Source organism: Scomber japonicus, chromosome 4 (genome assembly GCF_027409825.1).
Source record: "Scomber japonicus isolate fScoJap1 chromosome 4, fScoJap1.pri, whole genome shotgun sequence".
NCBI classification, from domain to species: Eukaryota; Metazoa; Chordata; class Actinopteri; order Scombriformes; family Scombridae; genus Scomber; species Scomber japonicus.
Window position 1 is genome coordinate 34,023,954 of NC_070581.1, and position 15,121 is coordinate 34,039,074.

General features: G+C 42.8%; 1 protein-coding gene across 1 annotated transcript in view; it reads left to right on the forward strand.

The window, feature by feature from the left end:
• The window catches only part of LOC128357742 (plexin A3-like), a 45,259-nt gene that overhangs the window by 27,065 nt on the left and 3,073 nt on the right, over window positions 1–15,121 (forward strand). Inside the window, exons 5-6 of the mRNA XM_053318111.1 lie at window positions 1,042–1,206; window positions 10,810–10,992. Of these exons, the coding sequence (XP_053174086.1) occupies window positions 1,042–1,206; window positions 10,810–10,992 (348 nt within the window). The remainder of the gene's footprint in view (window positions 1–1,041; window positions 1,207–10,809; window positions 10,993–15,121) is intronic.

A 15,121-nucleotide genomic window follows, 5' to 3' on the forward strand; every position in this document is an offset into this window, starting at 1 on the left:
TCATCTGTCTATCTTCTTGTGTTCATCTTTTCATTTATCTTCTCTTTCTGTAGTTTGTTTTTTCTTTTATTCATTGTTTTTCTATCTCTCTTTCTTTGTCTTTTTTCTTTCTTTGTTTGTTTCTCTTTCACTCTTTCCTTCCTTCTTTCCTTTCTTTCTTTCTTTCTTTTTTCTCACTTTCTTCCTTCCTTTCTCTTTCACTCTTTCCTTACTTCCTTCCTTTCTCTTTCTCTTTCTCTTTCACTCTTCCTTCTGTTCTTTCTCTTCCTTCCTTTTCACTTTCTTTCTTTCTTTCTTTTTTCTCTCTTCCTTCCTTCCTTTCTTTCTTTCACTCCTTCCTTCCTTCCTTTCTTTCTCTTTCTCTTTTACTCTTCCCTCCTTCCTTCCTTCCTTCCTTTCCTTTTCACTTTCTTCCTTCCTTTCTTTCTCTTTCACTCTTTCCTTCTTTCCTTCCTTTTTTCTCTCTTCCTTCCTTTCTTTCCTTTTCACTTTCTTCCTTCCTTCCTTTTCATTTTCTTCCTTCCTTTCTATCTCTTTCACTCTTCCGTCCTTCCTTCCTTTCATTGTCTTCCTTCCTTCCTTCCTTATTCTTTCCTCCCTTCCTTCCTTCCTTCCTTCCTTCCTTTCTTTCTTTCTTTCTCTTTCACTCTTCCTTCCTTCCTTTCTTTCCTTCCGTTCTTTCTCTTCCTTCCTTCCTTCCGTCCTTCCTTATTTCCTTCCTTATTTCCTTCCTCATTTCCTTCCTTCCTTCCTTCCCTCCCTCCCTCCTTCCTTTCCTTCCTTCCTTCTGGCCTTTCTTTCTTTTTTCGGTTGAATTTTATCCTCTTTAAATCTGTTTCCATCTTTTCTTTTACTCTTTGCCTTTTCCTTATCGTGTCATGACTTATAACTCACTATCCGACTTGTTCAGACGTAGATTAGTTTTAAATATAATCACTAATCACTAATCAATAATCACTAATCACTAATCGATAAATGATAAATGATAAATGTATTTGATGTTCTATAGTTGAGACTTCTCACTCTGCTGTGTGTTTCCAGGGTCAGAAGAACCGCTCGAACCCTCCCAGAGAGACGGTCCTCTGTCTCTTCACTCTGCACAACATCAACCTGGCCATGAGGGAGAGGATCCGCTCCTGTTACCGCGGCGAGGGCCGACTCTCGTTACCGTGGTTACTCAACAAGGAGCTGCCCTGCATCCACACGGTCAGTTACAGCCCGAGCATGCTTTGGTTAAAACAGCGTTCACGTTGTTACTGATGTGTTTGATGATTCAGACAAACACGACTTCCTCTGATTCTTTATGACTGTCAGGAAGTTACGATGCGTTGTTGGCTAATTTAAGAAATAATTTAAAGCTACTTTAAAGCTACTTTAAGGCTAATTTAAAGCTACTTTAAGGCTAATTTAAAGCTACTTTAAGGCTAATTTAAAGCTACTTTAAGGCTACTTTAAGGCTAATCTAAAGCTACTTTAAGGCTAATTTAAAGCTACTTTAAGGCTACTTTAAGGCTAATCTAAAGCTACTTTAAGGCTAATTTAAGGCTAATTTAAGGCTAATTTTAAAGCTACTTTAAAGCTACTTTAAGGCGGATTTAAAGCTACTTTAAGGCTAATTAAAGGCTGATTTAAGGCTAATTTAAAGCTACTGTAAGGCTAATTTAAGGCGAATTTAAGGTGAATTTAAGGCTAATTTAAAGCTACTGTAAGGCTAATTTAAGGCGAATTTAAGGTGAATTTAAGGCTAATTTAAAGCTAATTTAAGGCGAATTTAAGGCTAATTTAAAGCTACTGTAAGGCTAATTTAAGGCGAATTTAAGGTGAATTTAGAGCTACTTTACAGCTACTTTAAGGCTAATTTAAAGCTAATTTAAGGTTAAATAATAACATTGTAGTCTTTAAAGAAGTAGTTGACATATTGCAAATAAAAAGCTTTAATAATGCGTGAAATAAGTCACAATATTTAGAGAATACAGTCGCAATGCTTCAAGAAAAAGAAAAGGGAAGGAAGGAATATTTTGAGGAAGAAGTTGCATTTGTGGAAAAAGTCTGAATATTTCTTACAAACTGATGTGCAAGTTTCTGGGATGCAGTTAGCCGTGAAAGTCTATAAAAGTCGGCTAGTTTCTGCTTTGACTTTTATTTTGAAGGGTCAGTCTGAGCTGATGTCGTAGCTCTGGAGTCTGAGTGGAGTAGATTGGTACAAAAACCTTCATGTTCACACTGTGATGATGATATTTATGTCATGTGGATCCTGGCAGACACTCATGCACTCGCAGATGAACTTTTATTTTGAAAAGCTGCAGGATTTTTGCCTGATAATCTCTGTAACCGGAGCACAGATGAAAAAAAAATGAACCACGAGCTCGACTTTAGGTTATTAATTTATCAGTAATAAAACACAGTAATAGATCATTTAGTTGTTTGGTGAGACTCAAAGAGGTTCGGCTGGTAAACAGGAAGTGAAGATGTTTGTCAGAATAAATGAAAAGCAGCAGCGACATGAAAAAAAAAAAAAGAAAAGAGACGGATTGAAACCTCGTCTTTGTTCCTGTGGCTCTGTGTGTGTGTGTGTGTGTGTGTGTGTGTGTGTGTGTGTGTGTGTGTGGATTCTGTTTATCGTTTTGGCCGGAGGCTGCCTGCAGGCTACTACACACACACACACACACACACACACACACACACACACACACACACACACACGCGCCTGTCTATCTGTATTTGTAAGGACTCTCGTTGACATTATGCTTCCCTTTCGCCTCCAACCAAAACCTGTCAGCATCACAGCTTAACCTCACACTTAAAGCAAGTCTTCACCCTCAAACACACACATTTAAACGTAGTGAAGGCTGGAAAAACATGCTCTTAAAATATTATAATTAAAACACACACACACACACACACACACACACACACTACTACAAACCTTTAAGTACATTATAATGTGTTTCCATGAATAATTAAAAGGTAATTTATTAAGAAGCAGCGTTTAAACGGAGCCGAGACATGACTGTGTGTGTGTGTGTGTGTGTGTGTGTGTGTGTGTGTGTGTCTGCAGTGGGGTTATTTCAGGTCGGGGGGTAGATGATGTTCTTATTCATGGCGGTAATGGCCTGCAGTGGTAACCATGGCAACGGGGCAGGGAAACCCGCCAGGAGACGAGTTCAGGAGGCTGGGCTTGGATTTTTTTTTGGGGGGGAATGGGATGCAAAGAGTTTGTGTGTGTGTGTGTGTGTTCGTGTGTGTGTGTGTGTGTGTGTGTGTGTGTGTGTGTGTGTGTGTGTGTGTGTGAAGGTGGCGGGGGGGGGGGGCAAATCAACCAACCAACCTAACTAACTAACCAATCACACCCAATCAGCCACACACTGATGAAAGTGATGAAATATAAGCTAATGACCCATGCTACTGTAGTGTGTGTGTGTGTGTGTGTGTGTGTGTGTGTGTGTGTGTGTGTGTGTGTGTGTGTGAAAGGGAGGGGGAGGGGGGAGGGGGGAGGGGGGCGGGGTTAGTGTCCAGGCTCTGACCTCCTTCTTTTATCATAGACAGCAGGGTGTGTGTGTGTGTGTTCATGCATGTTAGGATGGAATATGACAATGTGCACGTCCTGTTTGTGTTTGTTAGTGTGTGTGTGTGTGTGTGTGTGTGTGTGTGTGTGTGTGTGTGTGTTCCAGTCTTGTTTTTCATTAAGCGTCACCAGCAGGCCGCCTGTCTGCACAACATGTAACAATCTGTCCTCTGTGACAGTGTGTGTGTGTTTGTGTTTTTCATTTATGTGTGTGTGTGTCTCTCTATGTATGTGTGTGTGTGTGTTTGTTCTTTCACTTGTGTGTGTGTGTGTGTGTGTGTGTGTGTCTCACAGTTAAAGGTAGATTCAGTCACTCTGCAGAAACATCGTTAATATTTGAAATCCTCACGCTCCTTTAAAAGCTCCACCCCCCCCCCCCCCCCTTTGCAAATTCATCGCCATGGCAACGACCACAAGTGACACATGGCGGAGTCCAAAGCAACCATGGATGTATTATAAGAGCTGACAGAGCTGATTTCTCCCCAGTGGTCACTCTTGGTATTGCAGCTGCAGCCCAAACAGCATTGTCTCCATAGACCTCCATTATAACTGCTGACGTCATCACAATGTAAAGTCTGTGGGCCGACGAGACTCCAGTTTCCAGCTGATTAAACACTAATTAAAACAAACGTATGAATGTCAATAAAACTCTACACACTGCTCCTTTAACTGATATAAAATACTTCATGAAAATAAAGCCTATCAAATAATTAATTAAATTATTATAAATATGTGTGTAGTTTTGTCTCTTGTATAAAATAATTGAGCACGACCCCTCAGATTTACCTGGTGACCCTTTTGAGGGGCCCGACCCTTAGGTTGGGAACCACTGGACTAAACTAACTGCATGTAAGACAGATAGTTCATAGTCATTGCACTGATAAAACAATACAACGAAATTTTAGCAGCAGCATAAAAATGCTGACAGGATCAATTATGACTGTGTTGATCCATGGAGGTTTTATATTTGTTAAACTTTCCTCGAGATGAGAAAAGAAGATTTAAAAACCTGTGACATCATCACAATGTAAAGTCTGTGGGCCGAGTGGAGAAACCCTACTGAGCATGTGCAGTGGAGCCGAATAACATGGAATTAAACCTGGAAACTAGAAAAACATGTTTTTGTGATGTATACAGTTCTAGCACTACTCGACTCAGCTTGACTCGGTTTTGGTTTGGTACCAGGAACGAGCTTTTCTATTACTATAGTTCCTCCTCAACGTGAGTGGGGTCGTCATAGCAACGCTGAACCTCGGCAGAGCAAATACTTAAAAAAGCAGAAGGTACCAGGAACTATCCCGAGTGGAAACACAAACCAAATCTATGTGTCCATGTTTCACCAGTTTCTCAGCTGTTTAGTGGAAAAGCCCCATTACGGTCCTGACTGGACGCCATTTTGGCTCCAGTTGCATCTCTTATAATACATCTATCTGCTATATTACCACTCAATATTAATATTACTACATATTTCTGACTGTTATTATCTTTATACTTAATTGTTGCTCTTATATTACTGTCCACTTGCTGCCGTTGAGGGACTAATAAAGGACTAAAGGAACCTATGGGTGCATGTTTCACCAGTTTCTCAGCTATATAATGGAAAAGCCCCATTATGGTCCTGACTGGACGCCATTTTGGCTCCAGCTTCATCTCTTATAATACATCTATCTGCTATATTACCACTCATACCACTTGTATTACTGTCCACTTGCTGCCACTGAGGGACTAATAAAGGACTAGAGGAACCTATGGGTGCATGTTTGACCCAGCAGCAGCAGCTTCTCCCGGTGCTGCACAGCTGTCCAGATGTTCGGTGGGTGCTGATGGGTGCTGCTAAACATACACGCAGCCCCACCCGACCTCCAGCTAGCTGCATATTTCTGTATGTTACTGTGTATAGACGAGGGAGGAGCAGGGTTATTACAGGGTCTGCACACACACACACACACACACACACACACACACACACACACACACACACACACACACACACACACACACACACAGAGGTTGGCTAACACCCTGTCATTAGCGGGTTAAAGCTTCTTGATGCATCACAGAACAGGGAGGAAACTAAACTCTGAGACTCAGCAGCAGTTTTTACTCGGATCAGTTCAAGACTCAGATATGAAATGTGGTTTTTCTTCTTTTTTCTTTTTCTTCTTTTTTTCTTTTCTTCTTTTTCTGTTACACGATAAACATTCTTAAAAGCTCAACTTCTTTATTCCTTATTATAGTTTTCTACTTTCTAGTTTTTATGTTTCTGAGTCAAACATCCGGCCTTTAACGTGAGATTATAAAACACTTTATTTAGCAGCGTTATTATTTATCATATGAAACAAAAGGTTCATTTCTGTGTAAACTGAACTTTTTAGGGACTTTTCCTCTCCAGTATAAACACACACACACACACACACACACACACACACACACACACACACACACACACACACACACACACACACACACAGGATGATGTCGTTGTTCAGACTCATCAGGATGAAGTGAAATATGAAACTAATCATTATTTTAGATTCATCAACTCGTTTTATAGGGTCTAAAACGACAGAAAATGGTTAAAACCTCCTGTTGTCCTCTTGTGAAGGAAGAAAGGAAAGGAGGGAAGGAAGGAAAAGAGGGAGGAAGGAAGGAAGGGAGGGAGGAAGGAAGGAAGGAAAGGAAAGGAGGGAAGGAAAGGAGTAGGAAGGAAGGAAAGGAGGGAGGGAGGAAGGAAGGAAGAGAAGAAGGAAAGGACAGAAGGGAGGAAGGAAGTGAGGAAGAAAGAAGGAAAGGAGGGGAGGGAGGAAGGAAGGGAGGAAGAAGGAAGAGAGGAAGGATGGAAGGAAGAGGAAGAAGAAAGGAAAGGAGGGAGGAAGAAGAGGAAGGAAAGGAGGTAGGAAAGAAGGAAGAGAGGAAGAAGAAAGGAAAGGAGGTAGGAAGAAGGAAGGAAGGAGGGAGGGAGGAAGGAAGGAAAGGAGGGAGGAAGAAAGGAAAGAGAGAAGGAGGGAGAAAGGAAAAGAGGAAGGAAAGAAGGACAGAGGAAAGGAGGAAGGAAACTGGAATCAGAACTTTAGAAATAACTCAAAAGATTTAAAAGATAGAATAAAGTGATTTTAGTCATTTTATAATTGGAAACTAAAGCTGATGGTTGCAGTTGTGATAGACATATAATAATATATAATATATAATAAGAGAGTGTGTGTGTGTGTGTTAGTGCAGCAAAGAGATAATAATTAAAGAGTCAGCACTTCTACTCAAACACACTTTCTGTTCAATTCAGTGTGTGTGTGTGTGTGTGTGTGTGTCTGTGTGTGTGTGTGTGTGTCTGTGTGTCTCTCTGTGTGTGTGTGTGTGTGTGTGTGTGTGTGTGTGTGTGTGTGTGTGTGTGTGTGTGTGTGTGTGTGTGTGTGTGTGTGTCTCTGTGTGTGTGTGTGTCTCTGTGTCTCTGTGTCTCTGTGTGTGTGTGTGTGTGTGTGTGTGTCTCTGTGTGTGTGTGTGTGTGTGTGTCTCTGTCTCTCTGTGTGTGTGTGTGTGTGTGTGTGTGTGTGTGTGTCTCTCTGTGTGTGTGTGTGTGTGTGTGTGTGTGTGTGTGTGTGTGTGTCTCTGTCTCTGTGTGTGTGTGTGTCTCTGTGTCTCTCTGTATGTGTGTGTGTGTGTGTGTGTCTGTGTCTCTATGTCTGTGTGTGTGTGTGTGTGTGTGTGTGTGTGTGTGTAAACAGGCGCGGTCTGCTCTACATTCACTCTCTGACTGTCTGAATGCTGACTGGGTTCAAATCATCTCTCCTCTATATTTTAACTTTTTAACTTCCTGCCCTCAATACCAACATGTTAAAGATTCGATCGTCACATGACTCCACAGGATGATGATGATGATGATGATGATGATGATGATGATGATGATGAGTTAGTGTCTGGAATCATAATCTACTGGAGAGAGAATATTCTGCTCTATGTCTGTTCTCATCTTATTAACCCTCCTGTTGTGCTCCCGGATCAAATTGACCCCATCTCTTTTGACTGTTCCTCACTTCCTTCCTTCTCTCTTTACTTCCTTCCTCTTTTCCTCCTTCCTTCCTTTCTTCATTACTTCCTTCCCTCCTTCCTCATTTCTTTTTTTCTCACTTCCTTCCTTCCTCATTTCCTTCCTTCCTTCCTCCCTCTTTTCCTCCCTTCCTTCCTTATGTCCCCAATTCCTTCCTTCCTCTTTCCTCCTTTCCTTCATTCCTTCCTCATTTCCTTCCTTCCTTCCTTCCTTGACCTGAGCACAACAGGAGGGTTAACTGAATCAGTGAATCAATAAATAAACATTATGTATTTCTCTCTTCTCTCTTGGTTCAGTAAATGTCTGCAGTCGGCTCATAAACACCTAAAAAAGTTTAAATCTACTTCCTCCTAGTGGCTGAAACCAGAATACTAGACTCCCTCCTACCTTCCTACCTTCCTTCTTCCTTCTTCCTTCCTCCCTCCCTCATTTCTTTCCTTCTTTCCTTTCCTCCCTCCTTTCCTTCCTTCTTCCTCTCTCATTTCCTTCCTTCTTCCTCCCTCCTTTCCTTCCTTCTTCCTCCCTCCTTTCCTTCCTTCTTCTTTCCTCCCTCCCTCATTTCTTTCCTTCCTTCCTTCCTTCCCTTGTTCCTACCATCTTCATTCCTTCTTTCCTCTGTCCTTCCTCTTTTCCTTTCCCTCCTACCTACCTACCTTCCTTCCTTCCCCCCTCCTTTCTTTCCTTCCTTTCTCCTTCCCTCCCGCTTTTCCTCCTTTCCTTCCTCACTCCCTTCTTTCCTTCCTTCCTTCCCTTGTTCCTACCATCTTCCTTCCCTAACACAAGGTGGAGGTGCTTTACTGAAGCTCAGAGCGCCTCCTAGTGGCTGAAACCAGAATACTAGACTGAGGATGTATTATAAGAGCTGATACTGGACTGAAATCGGCGTCCATTCAGTCCTCGACCAAAAAAAAAAGGTTTCTATGTTCTGAGTTTGCTTCCACGTTATTCGGCTCCACTGCACATGCTCAGTAGTGTTTCTCTACTCGGCCCACAGACTTTACATTGTGATGATGTCATAGTTTTTTAAAATGTTCTTTTTCTGGGCTCGAGGAAAGTTTAACAAATTTAAAACCTCCATGGATCAAAAGCTCAGAACATAAAGAGTCAGAATTGATCATCTCTACTTTATATGCAGTTAGTTTAGTCCAGTGGTTCCCAACCTAAGGGTCGGGGCCCTCAAAAGGGTCACCAGGTAAATCTGAGGGGTCGTACTTACTGATTTTATACAAAAGACAAAACTACACACATATTTATAATAACTAAATTCATTCTTTGATAGGTTTTATTTAATTTAATAGTAAGAAACAAGGTAATATGTTAAAGTTTGACACTGAACATGAAGTATTTTATTTCAGTTAAAGGAGCAGTGTGTAGATTTTTATTGACATTGTTTAATCAGCTGGAAACTAGAATCTAGTCGGCCCACAGACTTTACATTGTGATGACGTCTCGAGGAAAGTTTAACAAATATAAAACCTCCATGGATCAACAGTTCAGAACATAAAGAGTCAGAATGGATCCAGTCAGCAGTTTAACAGACTTTTATAATAATGGAGGTCTATGGAGACAATGCTGTTTGGGCTGCAGCTGCAATACCAAGAGTGACCACTGGCTGACTGGTGGCGCCCTATCCGTCCTACTGCACATGCTCAGTAGTGTTTCCTGCTCGGCCCACAGACTTTACATTGTGATGACGTCAGCAGTTATAATGGAGGTCTATGTAGACAATGCTGTTTGGGCTGCAGCTGCAATACCAAGAGTGACCACTAGGGGAGAAATCAGCTGATCGGCTGCTCTGTCAGCTCTTATAATACATCCATGGTACTAATTTAACACCTTTTAACTGGCAGCTGAGGCTCATGGGTAATGTAGTATTTAAAGCTTTTCTCGAATATGACAGAATAAAGTCTCATAATCAAATAATTTTATCTTCATTTAAGTTTTCCAGCTGGGCCGTCTGCTGCTTCTGATCCAACACTAACTTTAAAATCACATTTTTAGGCAGTGGGAAAGTTTTAAAAGTGTAAAAACCTTCATGAATTTAAACTTTATACCTTTTAAAGAGTAAAAACTGAGATTATTGGCAGTGAGAGGCCTCCTGAATCAGTTTGAACAGACTTTTATAAAACCAGAAACTACAATCTTCTTCTTCTATCTGCTGCAGCATCATTTAATCTCTCCTGATTTAAAGGGCCAGTCCTCTTCATTAATTAATCCCTTCTTTCCTTTCTCCCTCTTTCTCTCTTTCTTTCCTTCTGTCCACCCTTCTTCCTCTCCTCCTTCCTTCCTTCTTCCTACCTCCATTCCTTCCTTCCTTCTTCCTCCCTTCTGCCCTTCCTTCTTCCTTCCTTCCCTCCCTTCCTTCCCTCCTTTCCTTCCTTCCTTCTCCCTCCTTTTCTGTGTCCTTCTTGCCTTCCTCTTTTCCTTTCTCCCCCTTTCTCTCTTTCTTTCCTTCTGTCCCCCCTTCCTTCATTCCTCATTTTCTTTCTTCTTCCTCTCTTCTTTCCTTCTTCCTTCCTTCCTTCCTTCTTCCTCTCTACCTTCCTTCCTTCCTTCCTTCCTTCTTCTTCTCCTCCTCCCTTCCTTCATTCCCTCCTTTCCTTCCTTCCTTCTCCCTCCTTTTCTGTGTCCTTCTTGCCTTCCTCTTTTCCTTTCTCCCCCTTTCTCTCTTTCTTTCCTTCTGTCCCCCCTTCCTTCATTCCTCATTTTCTTTCTTCTTCCTCTCTTCTTTCCTTCTTCCTTCCTTCCTTCCTTCTTCCTCTCTACCTTCCTTCCTTCCTTCCTTCTTCTTCTCCTCCTCCCTTCCTTCATTCCCTCCTTTCCTTCCTTCCTTCTCCCTCCTTTTCTGTGTCCTTCTTGCCTTCCTCTTTTCCTTTCTCCCCCTTTCTCTCTTTCTTTCCTTCTGTCCCCCCTTCCTTCATTCCTCATTTTCTTTCTTCTTCCTCTCTTCTTTCCTTCTTCCTTCCTTCCTTCCTTCTTCCTCTCTACCTTCCTTCCTTCTTATTCTCCTCCTCCCTTCCTTCATTCCCTCCTTTCCTTCCTTCCTTCTCCCTCCTTTCCTGTGTCCTTCTTGCCTTCCTCCTTTCCTTTAGCCCCCTATCTGCTGCAGCATCGTTTAATCTCTCCTGAATTAAAGGGCCAGTCCGCTTCATTAATTAATTCATCCCTTCTTTCTTTCTTTCTTTTTTCCTGTCTCATGCAGCCGAAGCAGATCGGAGATGATTTCTGCGGCCTGGTGTTGAACCAGCCGCTGGGAGGTCTTCACGTGATCGAGGGTTACCCGCTGTACGAGGACCGGACCGAGGGGATGGGAGCCGTGGCCGCCTACACCTACGGAGAACACACCGTCGTCTTCGTAGGGACGAGGAGCGGACAGCTGAAGAAGGTAAGGACCAGAACATACAAAGCTGCTGCTGCTGCTGCTGGTTTATACGCTGATGCACTGAGTGGTTGTCATGTTGGAGAGGAAGGAAGGAAGGAAAGGAAGGAAGGAAAGGAAAGGAGGGAAGGAAGGAAGAAAGGAAAGAATGAAAGAAAGAAGGTCTTTTTGCTTTATGGTGATTTGTTGAGTGTTTGTCATGTTGGAGAGGAAGGAAGGAAGGAAGGAAGGTAGGTAGGACAGAAGGTAGGACAGAAGAAAGGAAGGAAGGAAAGGAGATAGGACGGAAGGAGCGAAGGAAGGAAGGAATGAACAAAGATCTTTTTGCTTTATGGTGATTTGTTGAGTGTTTGTCATGTTGGAGAGGAAGGAAGGAAGGAAGGAAGGAAGGAAGGAAGGAAGGGAGGAAGGGAGGTAGGACAGAAGGTAGGACAGAAGAAAGGAAGGAAGGAAAGGAGGTAGTAAGGAAAGGAGGTAGGAAGGAAGGAATGAAGGAAGGAATGAATGAATGAATGAACAAAGATCTTTTTGCTTTATGGTGATTTGTTGAGTGTTTGTCATGTTGGAGAGGAAGGAAGGAAGGAAGGAAGGAAGGAAGGAAGGAAGGGAGGTAGGACAGAAGAAAGAAAGGAAGGAAAGGAGGTAGGACGGAAGGAAGGAAGGAATGAATGAATGAACGAACGAAGGTCTTTTTGCTTTATGGTGATTTGTTGAGTGTTTGTCATGTTGGAGAGGAAGGAAGGAAGGAAGGGAGGTAGGACAGAAGAAAGGAAGGAAGGAAAGGAGGTAGGAAGGAAGGAAGGAAGGAAGGAAGGAATGAAGGAAGGAATGAATGAATGAACAAAGATCTTTTTGCTTTATGGTGATTTATTGAGTGTTTGTCATGTTGGAGAGGAAGGAAGGAAGGAAGGAAGGAAGGAAGGAAGGGAGGTAGGACAGAAGAAAGGAAGGAAGGAAAGGAGGTAGGAAGGAAGGAAGGAAGGAAGGAAGGAAGGAAGGAAGGAAGGAAGGAAGGAAGGAATGAATGAATGAAGGAAGATCTTTTTGCTGTATGGTGATTTGTTGAGTGTTTGTCATGTTGGAGAGGAAGGAAGGGAGGAAGGGAGGTAGGACAGAAGAAAGGAAGGAAGGAAAGGAGGTAGGACGGAAGGAATGAATTAAGGAAGGAAGGAAGGAAGGAAGGAAGGAAGGAAGGAAGGAAGGAATGAAGGAATGAACAAAGATCTTTTTGCTTTATGGTGATTTGTTGAGTGTTTGTCATGTTGGAGAGGAAGGAAGGAAGGAAGGAAGGGAGGTAGGACAGAAGAAAGGAAGGAAGGAAAGAAGGTAGGACGGAAGGAGGGAAGGAAGGAATTACGGAAAGAAGGAAGGAAAGAAGGAAGGTCTTCTTGCTAAAAGAAAAGTTTTTTAACCCTCCTGGTGTGCTCGAGTCAAGGAAGGAAGTTAGGAAAGGAGGGAAGGAGGAAAGAGGGAAGGAAGGATGGATGGAAGGTAGGAGGAAGGAAGGAAGGAAGGAAGGAAGGAAAGGAAAGGAAAGAAAGAAGGAAGGAAGAGAAAAGTGCTTCCTTGGCTTTCAGGTGTTTGACTGATTTCTAGTGTTTCTATTTTGAGGAGAGGAGGAGGAAGAGGAGAGGAGAGGAGGAGGAGAGGAGGGAAGGGGAGGAGGAAAGGAGGGAAGGAGAGGAGGAGGGAAGACCCAGAGAAAATGTCATTCTTCATGTTTAAATCACTGGAGGCTCTTTGTTAAGTTTTTGGTTTGGAAAGAAAAGAAGAAAGAGATTGTTTGTTTCTTGTCTTTCACCTCCCAGCTTCTTCTTCTCCTTCTTCTCCTTCTTCTTCTTCTTCTTCTTCTTCTTCTTCTTCTTCTTCTTCTTCTTCTTTTGATTTGTCGTTGCACAGTTTACTCTCTCTTGGGTCTGCAGCTGATTTTAAAGGAACATTTCGTTTCTTCTCATGTTTCATGTTTCAGCTTTGATTCAAATAACAAACGTGTCACTAATTAACCTTCAGAAGTCTTAACGAGGAAGTCAGATTTCTGTGTGTGTGTGTGTGTGTGTGTGTGTGTGTGTGTGTGTGTGTGTGTGTGTGTGTGTGTGTGTGTGTGTGTGTGTGTGTGTGTGTGGAAGAGGAGCCGCTCTGTCTCTGTTTCATCAGACTGTTTCTGTAGTTTCAGATTAATGATCAATAACTGAAGATGAGCAATACATACATATATTAAAAACTAGGAGAGAGGAGGAAGAAGGGAAAGAAAGGGAGGAAGAAAGAAAGGAGAAGGAGAAGGAAAGAGAGGAGGAAGAGGATAAAGAAAGAAAGGAGGAAGGGGAGAAAGAAAGAGAGGAGTAAAAGGGGAAAGAAAGAGGGGTAAAAGGGGGAAGAGAGGAGAAAGAAAGATAAAGGGAGGAGGAAGAGGAGGAAGAAGAGGATAAGTAAAGAGGAGGAAAAAGAGAAGGAAGAGAAAGGGAGGAAGAAGGAGAGGAGAAAGAAATAGAGGAGGAGGAAGAGGGGGAAGAAAGAGGAAGAAGAGGAGGAAGAGAAGAGAGAGAGGAGGAAGAGGAGAAAGGAAGAGGAGGAAGAGGAGAAAGAAAAAAGGAACAGGAGAAAGAGAGGAGGAAGAGGAGAAAGAGGAGAAAGAGGAGAAAGAAAGGGAGGAAGAAGATGAGAAAGAAGAAGTGGAGGAAGAGGAGAAAGAAAGAGAGGGGGAAGATGAGAAAGAAAGAGAGGAGGAAGAGGGGAAAGAAAGAGAGGAGAAAGGAAGAGAGGAGGAGGAGGGAGAAGAGGAAGAGGAGGAAGGAAGAGAGGAGGAGGAGGGAGAAGAGGAAGAGGAGGAAGGAAGAGAGGAGGAGGAGGGAGAAGAGGAAGAGGAGGAAGAAAGAGAGGAGGAAGAGGAGGAAGAAAGAGAGGAGGAAGAGGAAAAGAAAGAAAGGAAGGAGAGGAGAGGAGGAAGAGGAGAAAGGAAGAAGGGGATAAATAAAGAGGAGGAAAAGGAGAAGGAAAGATAAAGGGAGGAAGATGAGAAAGAAAGAGAGGAGAAAGAGAGGGAGGAGGGAAGAAGAGGAGAAAGAGAGGAAGAGGAGAAAGAGAGGAAGAGGAGAAAGGAAGGATGAAGAGGAGGAAGAAAGAGAGGAGGAAGAGGAAGAGGAGAAAGAGAGTGAGGAGAAAGAGAGGGAGGAGGAGAAAGAGAGGAAGAGGAGAAAGACAGAGGAGGAAGAGGAGAAAGGAAGAGAGGAGGAAGATGAGAAAGAAAGAGAGGAGGAAGATGAGAAAGAAAGAGAGGAGGACATGTTAACCCTTTAAAGTGAACCTGATGGAGGAGAGTATGAACCAGATATGAGACAAAGAAGCTTTGAGCTCCGTTCTAATAAAATAATGATTCTAATATAAAACACATTAAACAAAGAATCACAACAACCGAGATTCTGATTCATAGTTTATATTTTATTAGACATGTTTCTGCTTCTTATTAAAGTCAAACCTGATGCTGCTCTTTATTATTATTATTATTATTATTATTATTATTATTATTATTATTATTATTATTATTATTATCTGAGCTGCCTCAACACTGTTTGGATTTCATTACACGGCAAACACTATGTGCTCATGTTCAGAGGAGGAGGAGGAGGAAGGAGAGAGAGGAGGGGTGGGAGGAGAAGAGGAGGAGGGAGGAAGGAGAAGAGGAAGTGGGGGAGATGAGGACACAGAGGAGAGGAGGAAAGAGAGGGAGAGGGAGAGGGAAGGAAGAGGGAGAGGAGGAGATAAGGAGAGGAGGGAGGAATAAGAGAAGGAAGCACAGAGAGGAAGGAGAGGAGGAAGAGGAAGGAGGAGAGGAGGAGGATGAGGGAGAGGAAGAAGAAGAGGAGGAGGAAGGAGAGGGAGAGGAGGAGGAGAAGGGAGAGGGGGAGAGGAGGGAGAAGAGGAAGAGAGGAGGGGGAAGGAGAGAGCGAGAGGAGAGAGAGGAGGAAGGAGAGGAGAGGAGGAGGAAGGAGAGGGAAAGGAGGAATAGGAGAGAGAGAGGAGGAGGGAGAGGAAGGAGCAGTAGGAGTAGAAGGAAGAGTAGGAGAGGAGTGAGGGAGGGAGAGAGGGACGAAGGACAGAAGGAAGGAGGGAGGGAAAGAAGGAAGGAAAGATGGACAGA